The following is a 26036-nucleotide window of genomic DNA, read 5'->3' on the forward strand; positions in this document are numbered from 1 at the left end:
TTAACAGAGTTCCAGCCCATAAAGCAGCAGGCGATGATGTTTTATTTAGTGGGCTTGCGAAATTTACTAGCAATGTTTTAGGAGAGTATTTCCATTTATTATAATATGAACAACAGCAAAAACTTCGATGGAGCCTGAGGATAGTTCCCTGTCAGCCTTTTCTGCAAAATTGAACTCTATCCCTACCTCCCCAGCTTGCTTTGGCCCAGATTGATGCGCTGCAGGCTTCTCTGCAAATGAGCAAAATAGAAAGGGTGTAATTAAAAAAGGGGGAAAGTGCCAGGGCTAGACAGCTATATGTCTGATTGGAGCAAGCTGCATATCCTGCCACTGCAGGTATTATTTGAGGAATCCTATGGACACTTATCTCCATTGTCCCAAAACCTGACAGATTTTTAAAAAACGATGTAGTGCTGCTTCATGGATGCAACAAAGGTAGCTTGAAGCATTACTGCCTAGTGAGGATCCAAACTTTTTGCAATTCCAATAGATTAATCAGTGGGATGAATTAGTGCTTCTTCCCCCAGACTGCATCAGAAAGTATATTCTAGGATTGGCATTCAGAAAGCATCAGCTATCTGGTTGCCTTTCGTGTAGGATTTTGTGTAGGAATTTATCAGTACTTGTTGCCTCCTGAAGCCTGCCCAATTTGGTTTTCTTTGTAGAGTTCCCTGCCCTGCGCCATCATCCCAAAATGTTCCCCATGACACTTGTGAACTTGCTGTCTTCTGATTATACATTTACGCACTTCGCTGAACCCTTTCCTCCCTTTCTGTTAACAGCTGCAAATCAAAAAGAACCCTTGCCTCCTACATTTAAAGTGAAAGATGAACCGAAAGATGAGGAAAATGCAAGTTCCACTTTTCCTAAATCTACTTACGTTTTTAGTCCTGAGCCTGAAACATCTGCCCCAAGCCTTCCCGAGGAGAATCTCAAGCCACAAGAAGTGCCGGCGAATGTATTGCAGCAGGACATGTCTGTCAAAGCAGCATCCGAACTTCTTATGAAGCTATCAGGTACCGGATTGATTTTTAAAATAATCAGCTTTCTTATTTTAGTTGTGAAGTTGCCTGTTGCTTCGTTTTAGTTACAACAAATAGGGCTTTAATAGCTAATTACTGTGATGCACTGATGTTGACTTTCTAACAACCACTATCAAATTATTGCAAAATATTTCTGGTTCATCTTCGTGAGCTTTTTGCAGTTCCATATTTGGGACGGCTACAGCTTTGGGATATCCTAGAGCATGAGTAGGCAAACTAAGGCCCGGGGGCCGGATCCGGCCCATTCGCCTTCTAAATCCGGCCCCCGGGCGGTCCTGGAATTAGCGTGTTTTTACATGAGTAGAATATGTCCTTTTATTTAAAATCCATCTCTGGGTTATTTGTGGGGCATAGGAATTCGTTCATATTTTCCCCCAAAATATAGTCCAGCCCCCCACAAGGTCTGAGGGACAGTGGACCGCCCCCCTGCTGAAAAAGTTTGCTGACCCCTGCCCTAGAGGATGCTACAATTCAGAATGTAGGGACATCATACAGGCTTCATGGATCAAGTGTTGTGCTCTAAGCCTGCATCTGCCCCCAGGTGAGTGGGCTTGCTACTAGCCTCCCATATGTAGAACTGGGTAAAGAACTGTTGCTCTCCAAGTGTGGATTGTACTGTACACAGCATCATCCATGCACAAGAATGAGGTATCAGCAGGCATGAAGAAGCCTCAAACATGGGGTGGGGATCCCCAATGCAGGAGTAGGGAAACCTCTGGGCTATGAGCTAATCTTGCCCCCACCCCGGGATTTCCATTTTCCACCTGTCAAAAAGCTGGTGTCACTTGTGATGTGAGGTGGGTAGGGCTCAAATCTGCCTTGACTGCACAAACAAGTGCTTGTAGCCGAAACAGGATTTAGCCGTCCTCAGCTGATGAGGGTTTGCTAAATCCTTATTTTGGCTGCACCAAACTCCCCATTACTCTTTTTGCTTGAAAAAGCTACTGGTAACTTCTCCAATTTGATCATTTTCCTAGAGGCAAATTTCCCAATTCATTAGCATTCTTCCAATTCTGCATGTTTAAACTTTTAGCTGCTTTTAATAAGTAAATAATATGGCTGCAATCCTAACCATGTTTACTCTGAAGTAAGTCCCACAGATTTTAGTGGGGCTTACTCGCAAATAAATGGGGTTAAATTTGCAGACTAAGTTATTTTTCAGTCTCCAATCTAAAAACATAATATTTATTTACAAAACATTATATACCACTTGATTGTAATAAAGCCTCTAAGCGGTTTATGAAGTAACTATCACGGATTCTTCACCTTCATTAATCTTACTTAGTGTTAATCTCCAAAATATTTGTATTACTGGTCCATTCTAAATACAGTTGTACCTCTGGTTACGAACTTAATTCATTCCAGAGGTCCCTTCTTAACCTGAAACCGCCCTTAACCTGAGGTACCACTTTAGCTAATGGGGCGTCATGCTGCCGGTGCGTGATTTCTGTTCTCATCCTAAGGTAAAGTTCTTAACCCAAGGTACTACTTCTGGGTTAGCAGAGTCTGTAACCCAAAGTGTTTGTAACCCGAGGTGTTTGCAACCCGATGTACCACTGTATGTAGCATATCTGCTTTCGGGTGTTTACATCTCCAACATGTTGTCTTTTCTTCTAATCTCATTCTTTTAATTATTTCTGAATATTTTAAGGTGGGTCTATTCATTTGCTGGCTCTCTCTTTCTCTTTCTGTCTATCCATTCTGGCTCCCCCCATTTATCCAGAACATGTTGTTTGGATGTACTGTGTATTCTACGTAGACCTATTATACAAAAACATTTGTAAACAGCGTGCTTGTCTTGGTAAGCTACTGATGACTGGGCAAGTCTGGATGTCTCTCAGGCTATTCCGAAAGATGAGGTTGTACCCTGCATAAAATATTCAGTATGCAATTATACTTAATAGAGATTTTGAGAAAATTTCCAACAGCATACCTTGTGATATGAGGTTTATTTTTCATTCACAAAGCACAAGTATTTGTGGGTAATGTTTTGAATATAAATATAGGAATAAGTTGTTAAGAAGGAAAAAGCATGCCCACTTTCTGCTTTCATGAATAATAAGTGTGAGTTTCTGGAGAGGGAGATTTTATTATTAATAATTCAGTTATAAAGAAATAAAAAGACTTATTTAGCATCCTGATGATATGATTGATTTTTATCACCAGTGATTAGAAATTTAATTCTTGTGACTATTGGGGAAAGCCTCCGATATACACCATTGGAGGATTTTAAAAAACGACAACAAAACTCCTTTCAAAATGGTATGAGGCTACCCTTGTACACAGCATTAGAGGATGGGTTGCTACACTCATACATATACTGGTTGTTGTTCTTTGTGAAAATCGCCAAGCAAGGAACCTGTTGCGCAGGGACCATGAAAGCTTCACCTTGTTGGCTTATAGACAAGTGGTTTGCTCCCAAGTCCTGCCAAGATTTGTGGGCTCTGCTATAATTTGCTGCTAGTTTTATATTAATATGGGTTGTAATGATTTTCTTCGAAATATATGCTTCTGCATTATGATGGCCCGTCGGTCCATTTGCAGTTTAAATGAAAATGTTGAGAAGACACATATTAAATCTCCATTCCTTTTTGAGTTTTGAACTCACTGTATTGAAATAATGTATGTTAGAAATACATTAGCCAACCATTTGTCTTGTGTGTGTGTTTTAAGTAATTCAGTAAAAAAAAATATGCTGATGGTAGTGGTGTTTGCTATCAATAAGCTGCAAAGGGAGCAATTAATAGGGGCTTTCTTACAGAAACCACAGTTGATCTTTCTTTGCAGGCTGACTGGTGGGCTTATATTAACCTTCAGATTGAAATATTAGATTGTTTATGACTTTGTATTTTCAATATAAAAACTTTTTTGATTTGTTTGAAATATTCTAGAAAAGAAAGATGGTGAATCATACCTTCTGAGTGAGAAGGCTTTCCTTAATTATATTCCATATAATGTCTTTGTTCCCAGAAATTTTGAACTAGAGCTCATTTTTGGACAGCTATTTTAAATATTCACAGGTGTGCTGCTCGTTGTTTTTTTTACAAAATCAGGACTTTGCTTACAGAGGTAAACTATGCTGGTGTTTGATGTTTCCTGTGCAATTGCCTTAACAGAACAAATGCTCATGCTTAAAAAGCCTTGTTGTTAATGATTTGCACTTCAAATTGCTGACAGGTCGGCCTGGTGGGGTGTTTTATTTTTTAAGTGCCCCAGTTTCTACGTTTCTCCTGACAATGTCTGCAAATGCTTCTGCAATCTTAGCAGCAGCTGTCTCATAACTGCAGATGTCTTCTCTAGTTCGGAAATTCCCTCCTTTCATCTTTATCTGATTGAGCTGAATCTATCAGGACAACAGGCATCCAACAGATTTGCCATTTCTAAGCATGGCTACTGAGCCAGCAGCATTCCATGGCCTGGTGACATCACAAGGCCCAGCCTAGTGATGTCATATGGTTACCAACTCTTGGGGGTGGAGGAAAACTCATACCAGAGCAGAATCCCAGTGGTAAAAGCAGAAAAATGAAAAAATGTCAGGGGATAAATGGAAGTGTAGGGGGAAATTGAAAAGCCCTTTGTGCAATATTTTTATAACATTTTAAAATAATATTGTAACCATTCCCTTGCTGCAAAACTCTGAGAACCAAGTTTTGATGCTAGCAGTATCTCTGTGTAGTATAAACCAGGGTTGCCCACTTATGCATTACCAAAACAGAGGACGTGCATCATCCAAAAAAAGAGGACAACAATTTGCATAAAAATTACATATGATAAATTATACGAACTGTCACAAATTTAGAAACAATATAATTTGATTAGGTGATACATACACTTCACCATACTGGGGAAAACTTGTGTGCCTGTTGACTCTGTTGACCAGGTGCTGCTAACTGTTGATAGACAATTTCAATATGTATACTTGTGTGGTAAAGAGCAACATTAAATCAAATAGCAACATTATATAAGTGTGGAAGGTTATTTAAGCTGTTTACCAGACCAGACAGGAAATAAAAATACACAATGTGCATCAGTATTTATTCAATAGTATTTGGATTTCATCATCTCTGTTTAGATGTGTAACACAACCATGTGTTTCTGTTATTGTATTTATGCAAGCAGAGTAGCATGTGCTATTGAAACATTTTTTTTCATCTTGAATCATTTGAACTAGCATAACTGTCCTTCCTACAATCCAGTCCAATAAAACAACAGAGGCAACACCCTCCCCCAAAACAGATGCTCCTCAGCTTGTTTACATCAAGGATGGGGAAACTCAGGCTCAGTGGCCAAAGGGTGCCTGCCAGGCTTGTCTATCTGGCCCTCAGAATTTCCCCTGGGCTGCACCCCTTAATGCCCCACCTTTGCACCCCAAGTGCTTTTGCTTGCTTGGAATGTCTCCTTGAAATTTGACAGCTCCTCTTGCTTGTCAGGATGGTGGATACAGAGGGTGTGTGTGTGTGTGTGTGTGTGTGTATGTAAGTAAACAAGCCCAATGTACAATGGTAACATATACATTCATTGCTCTACCCACTGTTGCCTCTGCCATCTGGCTTCTGACATGTGGTCCTCAGAAAGTTGCCCAGAAGGAAATGCAGCTCTTGTGCTGAAAAAAGCCTCCCAGAGTTACTGTTTCAAGTTTTTAAAGGTCAAATCCAAATCCTGCAAAGTTTACACTTTAATATATGTTATTTTATATATGTGTGGGTCTTATAACACAGCAGGTTCATTGAGTCATTTCCTCTTAAGATACTCTTTGATCACAATAACACTTTGACCTTTGCTTTAAATGCATTGCAGAATGCAAAGATAGAAAGCTTACCGTAAGTTTTTTTTTAAAGAGAATAACTGTTTTCCTACAATAAGAGCTTTTTCTTACAATATTGTTGAATTGAAACATTCACCTCAGTTTCTCTATTATCTTCCAAAGAGGGTTGGGGAGAAGAGCATGGGAGATCTTTCAATTTTTAGCCATAATAAACCTTCCTAAGTAAAGCACTGTTCGAAACTCCCCAATGTAGTGAAGGGTTGATTTGTGCATGATTTTGCAAGATGGTATAATCCTCATCTATGTTTCTCAGAGAGGCATTTGTCTGAAGTTGGCCCTATGTGAAAATGGAGGAACAGTGTACCAGGAAAGGCTTGAAAAGAAATTTTCATTCTGATGTAGAATGGACTGCCGTGTCAAGAAGGTGTAGGATTGCCAGGTCTTCTGAACCCTAAGAGTGTTAATTGTGTTCTTTAGAGTTCTTAATAGACTCTTCTGTCTGTAGAGAAAAGATAATAAGAATGTATGACACTTTCAAGTGTTTGAAGTACTTCATGTGCATTATCTAGTTGTAAACCTTACAACAACCCTGTAAGACAAAGCCAGTATTATTATCTCCCCATGATGCTGAAGATGGAACTCAGACCAATAAAGTGTGGTTTGCCCAAGGTCATCAAGTGAGTTCATGGCAAGAGTAAGATTCAAATCAGCAATCTTCTGATTCATAGCTCCATCTCTCAGCCAGTACACTATAACAGGTCTCCAAGGCAAATGGAGCAACCAGAGACCGACCAACCCTGGTTTATGGTCCTGATGAGACCAGGTTCCTGGGGCAATCCCCAGCATTTCCAGGTAGGGCTTGGGAGTATCTCCTCTTTGAAACCCTGGGGAACCTCTGCCAATCAATTTTGACAATATTGAGGTTGATGGACCAATGATCTGACTCAGTACAAGCTATTCAAGCCCCTTTATGGTTGCGATTGCAGATAGATGATTGTCCCTTTGTGGGACACGAAGGTGGTTTAGTCCCTGTGATAATATCATGAACAACAGGAATTGCCAGGGGATGTGTTAAAAGACAGAACATGTCAGTCAAATCAGCATCTGAGGTTCTTAGCTGGCAGATAGTTGATTCATTTACCACATCACAAACTTACACATCCATCATTGCAAAGACCAAAGCCCTCTTGGGTGTTCACTCCTGGCAAGTCTTGTCCCCTCCGGCACTCCACCTTGCCCATCGTTACAGCCAAGGGCTTTCTTTGGAAGCAAGGAGGCTCTTCTAGTTATGGAGGACCACAGCAAGATTCAAATCAGGGTTCTTAATTGCTTGGGGAGCCGTAGTGAGGAGGCTCCCTGCTTCAGATGAATACATTTCAGCTCGGGAGGGGCTGTAAAGAGAAGTGATGTGCTAGCAAATGTGCATCCTACACTCAAAAAAGGCTGTCATCCCAAGAGTGTCTGGTACTGTGAAACAGTGTAAAAGAAGGCATACCCACTCACATTGCATATACTGGAGAGATACAGTTTGGCACATCACCTCCTGGTTTGATCATTGATCACTGGCAGAGTGAGATGGCTGCCCCAGGCAGCAAGTACCAAGGGTATGGAGCAGGCAGAGCTTTGTGTATCACATGACCTGCCTGCAACACTCTAAGCTAGTCTAGTGCCCTCAGGTGCAGTGGAGATTGGTGTCCCATTGCCAATATTGAAGTAAGATTCAGTCTAAGGCTGTATATACACCATACATTTAAATAATTCTGGAAACTGAACTACAGTTCTCGGCAGTGCTTTTTTCCCTAGAAAAATAGGTGCCAATACTCGCCATGAAGTTGTTACAGTAAGTGCCACACTTTTTGACAACAAAAAAGAGATGTCAGTACTGTGTACCTTTGAGTACCCCCTGGGGGGGGGAAGCACTCATCATCATCTTTTAATTTGTATGCTGCCTTTCCACAGTTAAAACAATGCTCAAGGTGGCTTACAATATGAAAAGATTTACATAATTACAAATATAGCAAAGTAGTCATAAAAATAAATAAAACACATTAAAAACTACATAACCAAACTGAACAATTTCCACGTAAAAATAAAGATACAAAAAGGTAATATCAGTAATATCAGTAACAACAGCAAAAACTCCCAACAAAACTTCCCCCCAAATACCCCAGTCCTTGTTGGGCAGCACTGGTTCTCAGCCCCCTTAAGAAACTGCAATACCCATGATTCTTTAGGAGTGTGTTCTTTAAATGTATGGTGAATCCACAGCCTAATTTGCTTCTACTGTATATGTGAAATGGAGGAAGGGGGTGCCATCTTGTTATTTGCCTCAGGCAGCAAAATGCCTTGGGCCGGCCCTGTCTCAGTGAAAATATGGTGCAGTGGGTAGGAAACTGCAGATTCTGCTGTTCCTGTTCTCCGTACATCATTGCTGTGTTACAATAATTTACATCTAATCTGTATGCTCACAGATTTCCCCCCCGAGGGGAGCCATGACGCTAACAATGTGTACCTTCCATTGTAAGGCACTTGAAATCTAATAATAAATTATGGTGAATTCAGTTTATTATGTAAATTCCATAGTGTGCTGACGAGAAGCAGTTTGAATCATTTTATGGTGGATATTTTCATAGGGAGTTGCTTATGACTGGATGAGATCATCCTTTGGCGAGAGATCACATGGATTCTAAAAATTAAAAAATAATGTTGGCTTTTCTACTAAGAGTGCAATTGGTAAAAACCAGCTCTCAATATTTTTGGCACACTAAATGACTGCTGAAATGTATTGCAAGGCAGTAGAAGAAATGTGCTGATTTGATAAATGAAGAATATTGCTTTGAGTGTTCCAAGAATATTACATTAGGCAACTCAGCTGATCTCAAATAAACCTTGTAGATGATGCACTGTTGTTACCATTTAATCCGTATACAGTAATCAGTACTCAACTAACCCTATTTGGGCACGATCTGCTCAAGTTAAGCAGATGCTGAACTTAATCTGAGTGGGTCCTAAAATACATGACTGGCTGGATTGTGTCCATTGTTTTCGTGTTTAGAGCACCTGATGTAATCTGCTTAAAACAGTGCCTTGTTTTTGGAGGATTTTAAAACCAGAATGGACCATTTGCTTTAAGTAATAAATGAGGTGGGATGCCTCTTCCTACACTATTTATCTCTTTAAAAAAATAATTTCTCTTGAGATTCTTGTTCCATTATGGCCCAAATGTTCCATTATGGCCCAAATGAAGTGTGGTCTTCATGACTAAACACTGTTTGCTACAGCATAAGCCTCTGTGCATGTAGGTTGTCCTCTTTACCTGGAACTCTAAGCATGCTGGATTCAAGCTTACAGGGACCACTTATGCATGTTTGGCAGCCTGTGCATCCCTTCAGAGACCACCCATGTGCCCTTTCAAACCTTCCCTCTACACAGTAGCATCAGGAAGGGGCCAAGAAAACCACAGAACATCAGGTTTAGTGCTTCAACAAGATTTGCGCCTTCACATGAGTAACATGAAAAGGGAGCTTCAGATGTGTTTGGATGAAAAGAACTTGTTAAAATACAAAGCTCTTTATTATTGTTTTATTGTCCCACCTTGTAAGGAAATCAGGCTGGGCACATATGGAGACCTGAGGCAGTTAGTGACCACAAATGCCAGCTGTTTATTAATAATACAATCAAAAGGGGCCTGTAAGTTACACTGAAGTCATTTGTCAAAAATGTGTTTGCTAACTTGCCTCAACTGACTGGTAGGCAGTAGCTGGTACTGCTTGCTGCACGGTGCTTCTTAGGGATGATGTGAGCTGCGTCTGGAACTATTTGGCTTTTTAAATCAGTGTTTTTCAACCACTGTTCCGCGGCACACTAGTGTGCCGCGAGATGTTGCCTGGTGTGCCGTGGGAAAAATTGAAAAATTACTTTATATATAGTCAATATAGGCACAGAGTTATTTTTTTTAACATTTTCTAATGGTGGTGTGCCTCATGATTTTTTTCATGAAACAAGTGTGCCTTTGCCCAAAAAAGGTTGAAAAACACTGTTTTAAATAACATGACTCCACTGGGGGAAAGTATATTAGTTCAGGGCACCTACAAATTTAGCATGTACTTATCCATATGGTATGCTTTGAGACTGCAACCCATGAGTGTAACTGGATTAATTTCACTGTACCACAGATGTCCTGACCCCTGCCAGATAAATCTATGTCTTCAGGGCAGCTTGACTTCCTCGTGTGGGGTTGATTCATCACATCACTTTTATTTCTCCTTAGGTAGTGTATTTTATGGTGCTCCTGAAATATACTAAATATTACTTCATAAATGCAATCAAGTTAATTAATAGAGTTTGATTATCTTGAAAATTACCTTCAAACTTGTTTTTCCAGTTTCCTGCCAAACTGATATATTTTGCAGCTTTCAGCTCATGCTGCTTCAGGCTACCAGAATAAGTCCAAAAGTTTAGCGTTAAAACAAAAATACATAGTAAAAGCCTTCATCCACAAAACAGCCATCCAACAACATCCAACAATACCTGAAATAAATAAAATAAATGTCCAAGCAGGAAGATACTCGCAGGCAGGAATTAACTGTTGAGTGACACACACATTCATTGTTACATGGGGGCGGCTTTCTAATCTACCATCTGACCACCTTTGCATTTGTGCCAGGTGCAACCTGTCTAGTATAAGGTTACCAGACATCCCCGTTTCCCAGGGACAGTCCCCGGATTTACAAATCAGTCCCTATACAAAATCCATTGAAGTTGAACAGTGTCCCCGAATTTATTGAAAAAAATCTGGTAACCTTAGTCTAGCATCTACAGAAGGCTTTTCCATTTGCCATAAATTTTAACAACTCGGGGGCAATGGAAACATGATTAAGCAAAGAGTTGTCCAGAAGAACAATGAAATTTCAGGCATGTTAAAGGAAAAACAAAATAGCATTTCAATTAGGTGCTACTCTAATGCTGAAGAGGTGGCAAACTGGAAATTAACATTTGGCTGGCTCCAGTTTGATAAAAATTATTGAGAGTAGGGTGAGTCATTAAAGTAATCAATCCAGACTCCTTCCTTATCAACTAAATAATTCATTTGCAGGTGAAGTGACCTGCCACTCCTAGGAAGGAAACTACCTCAAGACCGTTTTTGAAATCCCCACTAACAATTGATATTTGCATAAATGGTAAACTCTTGAGATTTGCTAGTGACAGTTTGTGGTTAGGGAGCAGAGAGTTTACCCGTGATCCCTAGTCTGGAAGACATGCTAAGCCAAACCTGTGTGGTTTTGCAAAGCTAAGGTTTGGCTTAGCGTGTTGTGCTGATAGTGATGTGGCTGAGATGAAGCTCAGACAGTGTTCCAAGAAAAGTTAGGGGAAAGGTCAAAACTTTTCCAAAGTGCAATCGTCATCAAAGGATAGATGCAACCTTTCTGTTTATGCAGTTTTCACACTGAAGATGGATACAAGAGTTATGCCATTATACCGGCACTGTCATATGCATGTGACACTCCTATAAAGAATGACCTGCTTTTGACCTTTGCTTGCTAAGCTCCAGGAACCACTGAAGATTTTTTTTTTGGGGGGGGGGGGAATCCTATTAAAAATAGAAACATAACAATGCAGTAGAAGAATATAAAAATAAAATACAGGCTTCATTAGTTATCTTGTTATATCACTGCTGACATCTGGTGACAATTAAGCAGTGTTGTAGAGCATATCCTGTTTTCCCAGTTACTTACAGATATTTAATTAACCTGTTGGTGAGATATGTCTAATAAGGATTGTACCAATTTCAGAGGGTTTTCAGTTTATTACTGGTGAAGGCATGCTGCAGAAAGTTTATTTCAGGCAGTTCATTTCATTTAACAGTTTTTTCCATGACAGTCATAGAAACCCAAAATAACATGAATACCAATGTGAGCCAAAAGAGCAAAAAACCAGCATTGAACTTGGACCAGGGAAACCTTCGTTCAAAGATTTGTTCAGCCATAAAACTTACTGGGTGATATTGTGTGAACTGCTGTGACAATAAAATGCGGGGAGGACCTGTGTTTGTCCCTCCCCACATTGGATGAATGGTGAAATACATTTGCAAAAATTAAAAGTAGTAGTACTGATTGTGTAGATCTGTTAATGTAACTAATTTGGTCTAGAACCCATGAATCAACTATTGATAAGTGCTGAGAATAGCAACCATTTATTTATTTTGAATATTTGTATCACTTTTAAATAGTAAGTTCTTAAGTGGTTTACACAGTAAATTATTATTACTGTACATATTTACAGATAAAAACAAGAACCACTAAAAACACAGAAAAACAATAATAAAAAGCAATTAAACTTGATAGAATATATATATACGTGTGTGTGTGTGTGTGTGTATTGATTTAACTATATGTCTGGTTAACTATGCATGACTATGAAATGCACAAAGCACACAACAACTTAAAAAATAACAAGGATGGGGAAATTGGCTTTTAGGGTCACTGCTCGCTACTTAAAAGACTTGGAGCACAAACCTGTGGTACAAATTTACATGGGATATGCATATGCTAATTTATTTGCAAAAATGCAGATTTAGATCAACTTTCAGAGTGGGACTAAAAAACAGATTCTTACTCCTGCTGTTAGGACTTCATTGGCTCCTGGTCTTCTTAAGATACTGCTTTCTGCAGAATGCCCAGATAAACTGTCAGCAGAGTCAAAATAAAGATATAACCAAGTGTTTTAAAAAGAGGGAAAGGGATAAGAGATCTTGGAACTAACAGAAAGTATGCATGCCCCCCCCCAAGTCAGGCAACCTCTTACCAACATCCTTACTAGGTTTTCTTCTGGGATGGTTAGATCAGTGTTTTTCAACCTTTTTTGGGCAAAGGCACACTTGTTTCATGAAAAAAATCACGAGGCACACCACCATTAGAAAATGTTAAAATTTTTAACTCTGTGCCTATATTGACTATATATAAAGTAATTCTCTTGAATTTTTCAATTTTTCCCACGGCACACCAGGCAACATCTCGCGGCACACTAGTGTGCCGCGGAACAGTGGTTGAAAAACACTGGGTTAGATGTCTCCAAACCTTCTAAAACAGATAAAAAGTAAAGGTAAAGGAACTATTGACCATTAGGTCCAGTCACGGACAACTCTGGGGTTGCGGCGCTCATCTCGCTTTATTGGCCAAGGGAGCCGGCGTACAACTTCCAGGTCATGTGGCCAGCATGACTAAGTGGCTTCTGGTGAACCAGAGCAGTGCACGGAAATGGCGTTTACCTTCCTGCCGGAGCGGTATCTATTTATCTACTTGCACTTTGACGTGCTTTCGAACTGCTAGGTTGGCAGGATTAGGATTAGCCAATGTTGATAGGCAAGAAAGGAGCTGGTTTACAGGTATGGAAATGAGGTGTGTTGACATTAGTATCCAGTTCTTAAAATAATTACAAGTCACCCATCCCAACAAGGATACTGTGATATCTTGGTTAATTTGCTGATAAAAGCATTTTAGTTTTTGCCTTCTGTTTAAAGTGAATGAGAAGGGAAAACAAGCATTTTCAATCCAGCCCTGTAAAACTGTAGCTAGTTCTCTATTTGGCAAATTGACTTTTTTCCAAGCCTGAGTGTTTTTCCTCATTACATATCCTGAAAGGCTGTTGTTAGTGGGAAATGCTCATATTCATACAGAGGTAGCATATTAATCACAATGCAATGTACTTTAAAGTTTATTAGATTCTGGTGGATAATCTGCCTTCAAATAGCTTTGAGATTACATCAAATATTTCAAATGACCTTCTACCTCTTTTATGCATGTGTATCTAATGAAAAAACATGTTAATTTGAAAGATGAGATCATTTGAAATAATGTTAAAGGGCAACAGTTTAAAATGTACTCAGCAAACTTCCAATGAGAACTTTAAACTAAAAGCAGTGACCCAGTACACAGTGCTTTGCTGTTACAGCTCTTTGCTTATTCAGCCTGCAAAGGCCTTTAAAGCTCTGGGAATGTCTAGACCTGAGTCTTCCGGGTGTGAAACAGACTGTTTTACATCACACCACACACTTCCTGGAAAGAGGTATTTTTAGTTTGGGCAGTTAATATTACCATGGTGTGCTGCCCTGTGCCAGGCTTGTTTGGGGCCATATGCAAAATGGTGGACACTGGATCCAGAACCTCTTAGGCTCCTCTTTTCACCCACTGTACTGAGCTCTGTGCATTGTTGAAGTCCAAAGGGTACTCTTTCACATGGTGCTCTATAAAAGGACACTACCCCTTTCCCCTTGCTGCCTTGGTTGCTTCAAACTACTTCCCAGAAACCTGAATGACCTCTTCCCCCCACCCCTGCCAAGGCCCTTCTGCACCATCCCTGAAGCCCATTGCTGAGATATTATTCTGTTGTATTGATAAGTGTTTGTTGATATGGCATCAGTAATATAATGGTAAATTTAGAAATGCAGGGTCGCTTCATGATAGTCGGAACCATGCCCCCTCATAGCCATGCCCCATCTAATATTGTACAGCCTTCTAAGATTATACAATAGTAAGTATACAACAACAATAATTAGGAATGTATTGAACAATCAGTGCAGATTGCCATGTTTTATTTAAGTTGTTAAATGTTTGCATCTAGGTAGATTGAACAATTAGCATTTTAAATGCCCACTTCATTCTTCTGAGGGCTTTTGAAGAGTCAATGCAGCATGTGCAGTTACTTAGTTCCATCTACAGTGGTACCTCTGGATGCGAACGGGATCCGTTCCAGAGCCCTGTTTGCATCATAAGCAGTCCACATCCTGAGCGCCGCATCTGCGCATGCTTGCCACGCAGTTTGGCGCTTCTGTGCATGCGTGTGACGTCATTTGACGCATCTGCGCATGCGCGAACCTCCGAACCTGGAAGTAACCCGTTCCAGTACTTCCAGGTTTGGCGGTGTCAGATTCTTCCCAGATTGTTGCTCATGAGTAACGACAGAGCCCTTCAAGAACTAAGGCTATTTATTGTGCATTTGCTATATACAGTGTGGAACTCTTTCAAACATGACTGCTCAGTCACTTGCAGAATCCAGAAGTGCCCCTCTCCTGCTCCCTGCCCAACACCACAGCTGCAGCACTCTAAAACAACATCTGCGATGTCTCCTAGCGCCCCCCCCCCCAATGCTGTGCAGGAGCCGATTCCCTCTGGCTAGCGGTGCTAGGTCTCTCCCCAGAGTCTCCAAGCCCTTGCGCCTCCCTCTCTCCAGGAGACAGCTCAGGGGATAGGAGGAGGAGGAGGAGGAGTCCGTGGATAGCAAACGTAAAGAGCCTTCTTCCCTCGAGGAGCTGCTTCCCCTGCCCTCCTCCGGGTCGGGATCTCCTTTCGCCTCCCCCTCCTCGCGAGGAGGCGGTCAATCCCTGACAGGCGGGTTCATAACCCGTGACGAACACAACGTGCAGTGTTCAACACGAGGTACGACTGTAGTTGATAGTCAAAAAGCGAAGTGAAGTGGCAGTTTCAGTTTATTAAACAGCAAAGAAAAATCCCTCTACCTTCAAAAGTTGGGACCCCGATGGGTTTAATTCTTTTTTGTTATGACTGTGAGATAGGAAGGTATGAAACCTAAATGTCAGCTGCTGAAAGAAAATCAAAATAATTTGAACCTAATTTTGTTTCAGTTTGTTTTTACTTCAGTATTAGAAACTTGTGCAGTGTTTATAAGAGTAATAATAGAAGTTCAAAAGCATAGTGTAAATAAATATCCTTTACAAATAATTTGTAAATGTAGTTTATGCTGTGATATAGGCGTAATCTTGAACTTGCTGCACTGATTTAAAAAACACCAACTTAAGTTGGTACAGATTAGGCTAGTGTGAAAATTTAATGAGGTGAGAATTGGGCAGTATGGGGCTATAAATGTAAAATGTACCATTATTACACTGAAAGACTAGCTAATTTGGGTTTGCATACACAGTGTAATGTCATGCTACAGTCTAATTTTATTTTAAAGCTCAAAGATCCTGAACACTTTCTTTTCTACCCTTTCAAAACAACAGCGTGGATGTTTCTCAGCAGATCCTTTTGTCTGCTTGCAGAGGAAATCCTTTCAGGAAGCCCAGGACAAGGCAGAAATGGAGCAAGCGGAAAACCTGGGGGGAATGGGAAGGAAATAATAAGGTTTTATTTTTGCATGCAAGGACGTCAGAAGCAGGGCAGTGAATCAGGAGTCAAAACCAAGAGGATCTAGAGTGGGGGAAACTGCTATAATGTGAGCTCATTATAAAGCATTGCTTTTCACACATAAATAATAATATTTTACCTTCTTTTGCTTATATGATTTCAGGATAGCATAGCCTCAGCAATCTATGCTCTTATAATCTCCAGGTTAGATGATTATAATGTGCTCTACACCACCTGTCTTCAACTGGTGGATCAGGGCCCACTAGGTGGTCATGGCCTGATCTGAGGTGGGTCACAGCAGGAGCCGTGCCACAATGCAAATATATGATCATAGATTAAGAAATGGGTCCCCAAATGCTTGTTTGGGTTAAGAGTGGGCCCTCCGTCTGAAACGGTTGAAGAATAGTGCTCTACACTATTTTGAAATTGCACCTAGTTCAGAATGCAGAAGGTAGACTACTAGATGTTACGATCATTATGCCATTGCTACACCAGGAGTTGTGCTGATTTCATTCCTGGGCCCAAGTCAAAGTGCAAGTTTGGATCTTTTTGGTTTGGGATCAAGTGGCCTATTATGCCTACTTATAACATAAGATTTCTGTTGATGGTATTTGGCAGTGGGTGGCTTCTAGGGCCTTCTTAGTGATGGTGCCCAAATTAGGGAATGCTCTCCTCAGAGAGTTTGAGTAAGTTCACAGAGCAAATGTTCCCCATTCCTTACTTCCTACTGCATCCAGTTACATTCTCTGAAAAGTCTCTCTGTAGCGGGGAGGAGCTCCTGAACAATGTGGAATGCAGTATAGGAGGACTGCTCGGGCTGAGATGCAGGAAACTTCCCTTCCGCAAACTTACTTATCTTGGGAGTCTTTCTTGATTTGGGGTAATTCTCCTCACAGCCTCCTGCTTCCCATTGTTCAGGAAGACCCTCGGCTCAAGGCTTTTTGTGGGGTACAGTAGCTGCAGGGGACAGGAGAGGATAGGGATCTTTCCTCCTTTGAACTTTCCTAAGGATAACATCTTAGGATCCCAGACATCAGCTGTTCCTATGGATGGGGCTGTAAGAACAATGTACAGCTCATTATTATTATTGAGCTTCTATCACAAAATTGGAACCTGACTGAAGACCACAGGGTGAGTGTGGCCTGGGGCATGTATATGCGAGGCTGCCTATACATGGAATTGCTAGACGTTTGCAATCTATCCAGGCTATTTTAAATTACCAAATAAGTTAATATTTTCATAGTTGGATTTTGTAGGGGGAAATGGAACAGCTGGGATGTCAGGCACTACGAAAATGGTGCCACTGGTGCTCACTAACTCTACCGGTAGTTTGGTGATCTGTGCCCATAAAGTCTTAAGACCTGGGCCTCCACTCTGAGATGGCAGCAGCTCAGCCTTCTGGAAAGCTGTTGCCTCTGCCAAGGAAGGGAAATGATGGCTGAGTCTGGGTCACTACAGTCAAGGCTCCCTCATCTCATGCCACCATTTGCCAAGCCATTCACTATTGCCTGCTTCACATCTCACATGCTCCAAGGCACAGCCTGTCAAGAAAGCACCAGTATTCTTTTTGCAAGAACTGTGAATTATGGTTAATTGGGAATTCAACGGGGGGGGGGGGATCAGGGAAGTCGCAAAAACGTAAAGATGATATGTGCAAAGTAAGTGGTTAAATTGGGGAAGAATTGTTGATCACCCCAGTGAGAGGGGGGTTTGTTTTGTAAGCTCCTCTTGGTGAGAGAAAGGGGAGTTTGGAAACATTTAACCATGTATTGTAATTTGGATTTAATTGGAAAAACTTTCAATAAATATTATTATTTTTTAAAAAAGAAAGCACCAGTATTCTTGACAGATTTACTGTCTAATGCCTTGCTTGATGGTGAAAAAGAATGGGCACTTAATTAGAATTTATTGTGAAATGGCGGACACTTCACTTTGAAGAGGCCCTCTTTTTCTGCTTTCTTTCTTTGTCATGAGGTGACTAAAGATTTGCACATGTTTACCTTTCTGACTAAAACTTGTACAGTACTTGACAAGTTGTTGAAATAGAAATAGAAGAGAAAAGAAATGAGGCCTGTTTCAAACAAGGCTGCCCCAGGGCATTTGCTGCCTGAGGCAATACCACAAAAGACACCATTACCCTGGCACCATCAAGTTATATAGTGCCCAAGACTGACCAAGTAGTTTTGCCACCTGAGGCAGAAACTCTGGCAAGCATCCTTTCCTGAGGTAAAAACACAATAATAATGAATTCAGTAGCAATTTGTGTCTTTTCATTATACCCAAAATCAGTTTCATGAAGCAGGCACTTCACTCTGCCTAATAGTAGGGCTGACTCTGTGTGTTCACTATGGTGGTTTGCCCTGAGGTGTCCAACTGGGCAGTATAATTTTAAAACTGCATCTCACTTGCAGTGTGGGTTGTACATTCCACTTTTGTTACCTCGGGATTTTACCAGTTCGTTTCCATCTCATTCTGCTGCATGTGAAGATCAGGTTTTAAATGTATAGAAGCGTTTCCTGCGTGTGAAAATCTGGAACAGTCAATGAGTAAAAGGAATATACGGTGTCATTACACGTTTTCCATACCTCGGTCATCTCCATGTGTGCTAGCCAGAAGTGTTAGCAGAGCAGAGGATTAAACTGTGCACGGAGCAGAAACAGAAATAGAAAGAATGTTTCGAAAGAGAGGCTGAGCGAGGAAGGTCATCTTGACTCTTGCACCTAAATTTGGAGTCCAGTGCCGGAACTCTAGAGGTCAGACATCTGAAGAACACATTTGTTCTCTCTGTTATCTGAGATTTTCATAGATAAAGATACCCAGTGCATACATCTGAAGAGCCAAGTTCATTCTTAACACACAGCTTTTGGGAGGTTTACCCTTCACCCTCAGTCCTGCTGAGAGACAATCACAGGGAAGGAACGAAAAAAAAAAATTCCTTCCAGTAGCACCTTAGAGACCAGCTAAGTTTGTTATTGTTATTTCATGTGCATGCACACTTCTTCAGATACTTCAGGGAAGAAAATAGAAATACAGTAGCCGGGGTGGGGGTGGGGAACCTGCATTAAATTGCTAACTTGAGAATTCAAAAGAAAAGCCTATTTAAGTTTGCAATAAATAAATGAGCTTCAAAATACAGCAGTTTCAGCAATATCCATGCAGTGTTTTAAAGTCAACTACTGTCAAAACAAAGGACAGGCAGAACACCAGTTTGTTTGTGTGTTTTTGTTTTTCTAGTATCTGCTGTGTTTGGTACTAAGTACAGTAAATGTGTTATTTTGGTTGTTTAAAAAAATAGAATCTCAAAATACAGTAAATATCCTTCCCCATCCCCACATGAATACTAAAGCAAACTAGAAATTGATTTTTTTAAGGGGCTAGAACATAAGGCCAAAAGCTCATCTAGTCCAGCATCTTGTTCTCACAGTGACCAACCATAAACAGGATTTGAGTGCATTTGTGATTCCCAGCAGCTGACAACTAAAAGGCTGCAATCCTGTACAAGTGAGTTCCATTGAACTCAGTGGGATTGTTGACAGGTGTAGGATCCGACTGCACATCATTTGGAGTTGTTACTTTTATGATTAGGCTTAAGATGGTTCCTTTGTGAACTTGATTCCGTTACGTAGGAAAATGCAATATTCCTTCACCCCTGAAGCTAAATGCAAAGGCTGTGTAGTTAAGGGGATGCTGTGCTATTTATCTCAAGTCATGTTCTTAAACATCACATCTTTCATAACAAAATGTGCGCCTTAGCTTGACATTTAGCAGATGGGTGAGAATAAAAATGGAAATGAATGAAAGTAGCAAATAAGCATGCTACTGGCTTCATTGGGGCAGAGGTGAAGTGACGGTGAACCTCATCTCAGAGAAAACAGTAGGGTCCCAAAACTGTACAGTGCCTTGTTTCAAATGCAGGATTAAGAGCTATGTCACACATCACTGATACCTCTGCTATACAGTGGTACCTCTGGTTACGTACTTAATTCATTCTGGAGGTCCGTTCTTAACCTGAAACTGTTCTTAACCTGAAGCACCACTTTAGCTAATAGGTCCTCCCGCTGCTGCTGCGCCGCCAGAGCATGATTTCTGTTCTTATCCTGAAGCAAAGTTCTTAACCTGAAGCGTTATTTCTGGGTTAGCAGAGTATGTAACCTGAAGCGTATGTAACCCGAGGTACCACTGTATACAAAATCCATGTATACTGGGAGGGGTAGCTAGATGTCCTGGACTGGCTGGACACAGAGGAGCGGTGGGAGGCACCAGCTGGGAAACCCCCAAGGGAAGAAGGCTCAGAGCCAGGGGATTGGTGGTGAGACAACTATGCGTGGTCAGGGGGAGAAGAAGGAGCAGACTGGGAGGAGGAGGTGTTGGAAGCTGAAGAGGCAACAGGGTTTAGTGAGCAGGAAAAGGCTGTGGCAGAGGGCAGTCCAGGCTCAGAGACAGAAGAGGAGGGGGACCAAGAGGCAGGCTGCTGAAGAATCCCCTCCTTCTGCGACCAGTTTCCCTCCTCCCTGGTCTTCCAGAACACGTAAAGAAATGAAGATGGTGGAGCAACAAGATACAAGGCCACCATTTAAGGATGTTGACAAGCTGGAAACCAAGCCTTATGAAGGAGGGAGTCAGGTATGTTTAGCCTGGAAAAGAGAAGACTAGGAACCTTTAAGTATCTAAAGGGCTGTGTCACATGGAAGATGGAGCAAGCTTGTTTTTTCCTGCTCCTGAGGTAGGACTCAAACCAATGGCTTAAAGTTATAAGAAAGGAGGTTCCTACTAAACATCAGAAAGAGCTTTATGACAGTAAGAGCTGTTCAGCAGTGGGATGGACTCCCTACGGAGGTTATGGACTCTCCTTCCTTGGAGGTTTTTAAGCAGAGGTTGGATGACCATCTGTCATGGATGCTTTTGTTGAGATTCCTGCATTGCAGGGGGTGGGACTAGATAGCCCTCAGGATCCCTTCCAACTGAACAGTTTTACGATTCTAAGGGAATGTTTTGCTTGGGCTGAAGCAGGTTCCCCACACCTACCTACATGGAAGAATCTTCTGTTTAGGAAATGGCCATGTGTGAAGCAACCCTAACTAGGCCTCATTTATAAGAGTGATCTCCCTTGCCCCGGAAGAAGAGTTTAGTGAACTTATAATACCTCAATTATCAATGAACGTTTACACTAACTAATATGCTACTCCCCAAATTAAAACCTACACAGAACCCCTCTGCTTCATGCATCTGGTGTGATGAGCTCATGTAGTTGGAAACATAAAATTAAGGCTTCAGCTGTGGAAGGCAAACTGAGAATTTCACTGACTGAAGTTTCATTCAGAGAATTTCCACACACCAGTGCTGTTGGGTAACAGATGCAAAGGAGAGGAAAAACCTTCCCTCTCTGGTTGTCAGAATTATGACTTAAAAGATGGCAAGTGTGTGTGTGTGCACCGTCCAATTAAACTGCTCAGTCTTGCCAGTAGCAGGGCAACCAGTTCTCCTTCATTGTGCTTATAACATTGAGATTCCCAACAGCTAGTTGAGCCCTATTCTGCACCTTTCTGTCGCAACAAATAATATGTGCAGCCTTCCCCATTTCGTTTTCTGCATACGGTACTTCATCTTTCTCTAGGAGGAAGATAGGAGGAGGTGACGCAAACAGCTACTGTCTCTTCTGCTTGAAGCCCATGAGATTAATTGGCTATCCTACAGCCTATCACCTGTTCTCAAGCAGGAGAAGAACAGCAAACTGATATGTTAGCGTTTGACCCCTTCCAGTCAGCCTTGAAACCAGGTCACAACATTGTAAAGCATTGGCAACATGGATGGACAATTTCATGGCACACAGCAACAGTAAAACAAATGATGGTGCTATTTCATCTGTCAACTGCTTTTGACATAATGGAGTACGAGTGACTCCCCAAGCTGAAATAATGATTCTTTCCCCAGCATTTCTTAAAAAGAGTCATGACAGCCAGTTCCTCCTCCTCCTCTAAACTGCTGGCATTTACATTTCTGTGGGCAAATCCTTCACCATTGTTTCTTCACAACTTTGTAGAATGATCAGGGAACATCTTGACATAGCACAAGTTACCCTGCCTGCCCTGAGAACAGTCAATGGTTTGAGAGACTGAGCATAAGCAGGCTGGTTCCACAGCTATTTCACTGGGCACAAGAAATTGGCGACCAAAACTGTAATCCTAACACCTGCTCCATGCAGGTGGAGCGGGTGTTTTGTGCACAGGTGTGGGGCTCCACGTCCATGGAACTCTCAGCTGGGAGAGCCAAATAAACTATGGCAAAGTGAACACTATTGCTGTAGCCAGGATAAAACCTCAAAACAGGGCGTTACGAGGCAGAGCAGGGTTGCATCTACTGGATTCTAAGCTGAACTGTTCCCCATTAAGGGTACCAGTCTTTGCCCCTCAACTGGCACAACAAAAAACCTAAGCACACCTACACACACCCCTTTTGCTGGTGCAAATGGCAAGGCTTTGGATTCAGTGGTGGATCTGCTACTTCCCAGCCAGAGTTTGTATTGCTCTGCCCAAAGAATAAAGAACTGACAATTTACTGATGGAAGCTCTTTGGCAGGGGTGAAGAACCTTGAGGCCAGGGGCCAAATGTCGCCTCCCAAGCATCTCTGACTAGCTCTCAGGACTCTCCCCTTGCCACACTCCTCTGCCTCACCCCTCACCAGCTTTGCTTCACATCCTCTTGAGTGTTTTTATCTAGCTAGAATGTGTCCTTGAACTCTGATAATGCCTTTGGATGGAGGATCAGAGGTGTGTTGCTGTACCCACTTTTTCCTCTGGTTTTGTATTCCACTGGCTTGTGGTCGCCTGGGAGGTTGCCCAGAAGAGAATGTGACCACCAGGCTTGAAGAGCCTGGTTCCCATTCCTGCAAACACCTTCCTCTTGTCCTTCCATACTTTCATCTTCCTTTTTACCTCTTCCACCCTCCTCAGTTCCTTTATAATTATTTTTAATTGACAACATCCACAGGAATCCTGAGCCGGATCCTTGTTGAGGGTTTCAAAAGCAGAGTTGTGTCTCAGAGCAGACCACCTGCCTTTTAAGGTGGCGCCTTTTGCTTTTCTTTTTTGTCTCCTGGTCAAGTTCTCTTGAAGTTCAACCTTTGACATCTCTTTGAAGTGAAGGACAGCGAATACTTCAAAAGGAAACGGTCACTTCACCTGCACTCAAAACCAAAGCATTTTTCAGCCACAGAGAGCAGTCCAAGAACTGCAGCAGGAGTGAAAAAGTGGTTCTTTCCTTGAATGAAGAACAGGACTTCAAAACACTGAGGGGGAAACAAAGTTGAGGGGAGGGAAACAAATTCTGATAGGATCCAAGATTAATTGTGCAGGATAGCTGTAATTTAAACAAATTCATTCCTATCTATTGAATGAGTTGGTTGGGGTGATGAAAGAGATTTGCACATGTTTCCTTTTATTATTTGTATAACACATCAATCTACCTAGCACTTTGCCAGTGGCAGACTTTGGGCGTTCACATTTCAGCATCACCCTGTACAATGCTAAAATCCACACACACACACACCTTGCTTCTCTCACTCTGTTCTACATTGTTGTGGCTCCCCATGTAGTATTATTATTATGGTGCCCAGTGTGGCCAAACCGGTCACACTACCCTAAAACCACCTTTGACTTTACAGGACATCCTTTACTGAACTTATTAATAGTGCGAGAGAGAGATTCTTGGCTATTATTAGTAACAAGAACGAAATCCAAATTGAGTACTGTGCCTGGAAATCAGCAGATAAGTTTGATTAATACATACATTTTAGTTGTGAGAGGCCTATGACACTGAATGAATGAACTGAGTTTTAAACAGAAGTTATGTATGGTTAGTGTAACTCTGTAAAACAATGAATCCTAATGGTTGCCATTTTCTGTTATGAAAGCCTTTCTTCTTTCAGGGCTTCCAAGTTCTCAAAGTTTTCATTTTTACCAAAAGATGCAGGATGTTTTTTTAAAACAAACAAACAGTAAATATTTCTGTCAATGCATACTTACAGTACAAGCAAACAAATAGGTGCTGTAGTTCTTTGACTTACCTGAGTCATTCTTTTAACGTTGGGTAATATGTGAAGTTAGTAGTGAGGCATGGTACTATTGTTTTTGCAAAATAATATGTAAGACTTGTATAGCCTAACCTTACATTTTAAAAGTTAAATAAATGAATAATAAGCAATCTTGTGGTGCTTTGTTTTGTTTTCTTCTCTTCTATTTGTAGCGGAAAGTTGCAAGGAATCTCAAATAATAAAGATCAAAGAAGAGCCCATGGAAGTTGATATTCATGATTCGCAAGCCTCAGTTTCACCTAGCCAAAACATCAGTTATAGCACTTTACTCAGGCAAGAGATAACTGAACACATACAAAAGATACCAGAAGGCCGAGTGCTCCCAGAGAGAAACCTCTTCAGCCAAGATATATCAGTAAAGATGGCTTCAGAGCTACTTTTTCAGTTGTCAGGTAAATAAAGTAGCTGGATACCTATAGTCCACTTTCCTTGTTTTTGTTAAATTCTGAATTTGAATGTGTTGAATTGAGGCTAAAGTCCTTACTAAGACCTTAAGGCTGCAATTCTGTACACCACAAATAGCCAATATGGTGACCACCGGATATTGTTGGTCTTCTACTGCCATCTGCCGCAGCCAGCATGACCAATGGAAGCCTGGAGGGTGCCATATTGCCTACCCCAGTTAAACACAATTACCTGAGAACTTAGTCCCCTTAAATTCATTGGACTTTCTCCTGAGTAGATGTGTATAAGATGGTACCGTAAGTCTTCTTAAATGCAGTGTGGCTTTTTTATGAGTAAATGTGCTTCTGATAAAGCTTTCATATCTAGAAAAATAGTTTTGTAAGTATTGCAGTAGCAAAAAGTAAAAAAATACTGTTGCAGATTAACTGGAGACTTACGGGCAATCCTAAAAGCATCCTTGAAAGAAAGTCCTACAAGCAACTCCTCGTTTACTCAGGTGTTATGTTCCAAGTCATTGCTCACGTCAGTGAAATTGCTTATATTTGAAACACCATTGAAAACGTCTGCAAACACCCCGCCTGTCCCCCATTTTGTGACATTTTTATGATGATTTTGGGTCACTTCTCGATTCGGCACAATGTGTGGTCGCACACATATTGAACGTGCGTAAATGGGGGTTGCCTTTATTGTATTCAGGCTGTAAGTTTGCTTTTGCTTTTTAATTTTAGTTTATTTATTATTACATTTATATCCCACCTTTCCTCCAAGAAGCTCAAGGTGGCATACATGATTCTCATGCTCCCCCTTTTATCCTCACAATAACCCTATGAGGTAGGTTAGGCCAAGAGATGGTGACTGCCCGAGGTCACCCAGAGAGCTTCATGGCCAAGTGGGGATTTCAGCTCTCAGGTTCTAGGTCCAAAACTCTAACCACTAAACCATATAGGCTCTCTGCATTACAGATCAACACAATTTTACTGCCAGTATCTGTGTGGTGCCAGTTCTTTTCATGCGCCATTGTTCCTGTTCTTAAAGGTTCAGCAGCATATCCTGTGGTCCTTTCTGCCCTGCTGAACCTGTGTCACTCAGTGGAAAACCATGGGCAAAGAACTTCTTTCCTTTTGAACAATAAAGTTGTGAGTCACAGCAAGATTGCAACATTTGAACAGGATGTGGAGTGTTTAAATTTGTGTTCTAGGAAGATCGCGAAATAGTTTCTGCCATCAGTTGAATATCCTTAATGACAAACTAGAAGGGAGTTCCATTCCAAGAAAGCAGTTAATTACCTGGGCAAAAACCTATTCCTACATTGCCTAGAGGAAAAATTAAGCATGCCTGACTTTTGATTTTTCTTTCCCCACCTCTGTATGTGTGACATGAGACATATATCTTACTTATAATGGGTGCCATAAGGCACAGATAACTGCTTCTTTCCAGGTCTTGAAATACGGTAATACAGGAATACCGTAGTTTCCTTGCTGTCATTTGTTCTAACACCAAGGCACATTGTTTCCTTTTGCCAATTTCTTTGCTTCTCATAGTATTCAAGCAAATTTATAATATCAAAGGAAAGCACATAGATGCCAAAAATG

At 41.2% G+C, this 26036-nt stretch overlaps 1 protein-coding gene across 6 annotated transcripts in view; it reads left to right on the forward strand.

Annotated features, from left to right (window-relative positions):
* The window catches only part of ZNF827 (zinc finger protein 827), a 112244-nt gene that overhangs the window by 50047 nt on the left and 36161 nt on the right, over positions 1–26036 (forward strand). For 5 of the 6 annotated variants that reach the window (XM_033159875.1, XM_033159880.1, XM_033159881.1 and 2 more), the window contains exons 5-6: positions 783–1016; positions 24192–24431. In XM_033159875.1, coding sequence (XP_033015766.1) covers positions 783–1016; positions 24192–24431 — 474 coding nt within the window. The remainder of the gene's footprint in view (positions 1–782; positions 1017–24191; positions 24432–26036) is intronic. The other variant, XM_033159876.1, reaches the window with a different exon arrangement.

Source organism: Lacerta agilis, chromosome 9 (genome assembly GCF_009819535.1).
Source record: "Lacerta agilis isolate rLacAgi1 chromosome 9, rLacAgi1.pri, whole genome shotgun sequence".
In the NCBI taxonomy this organism is placed as follows: Eukaryota; Metazoa; Chordata; class Lepidosauria; order Squamata; family Lacertidae; genus Lacerta; species Lacerta agilis.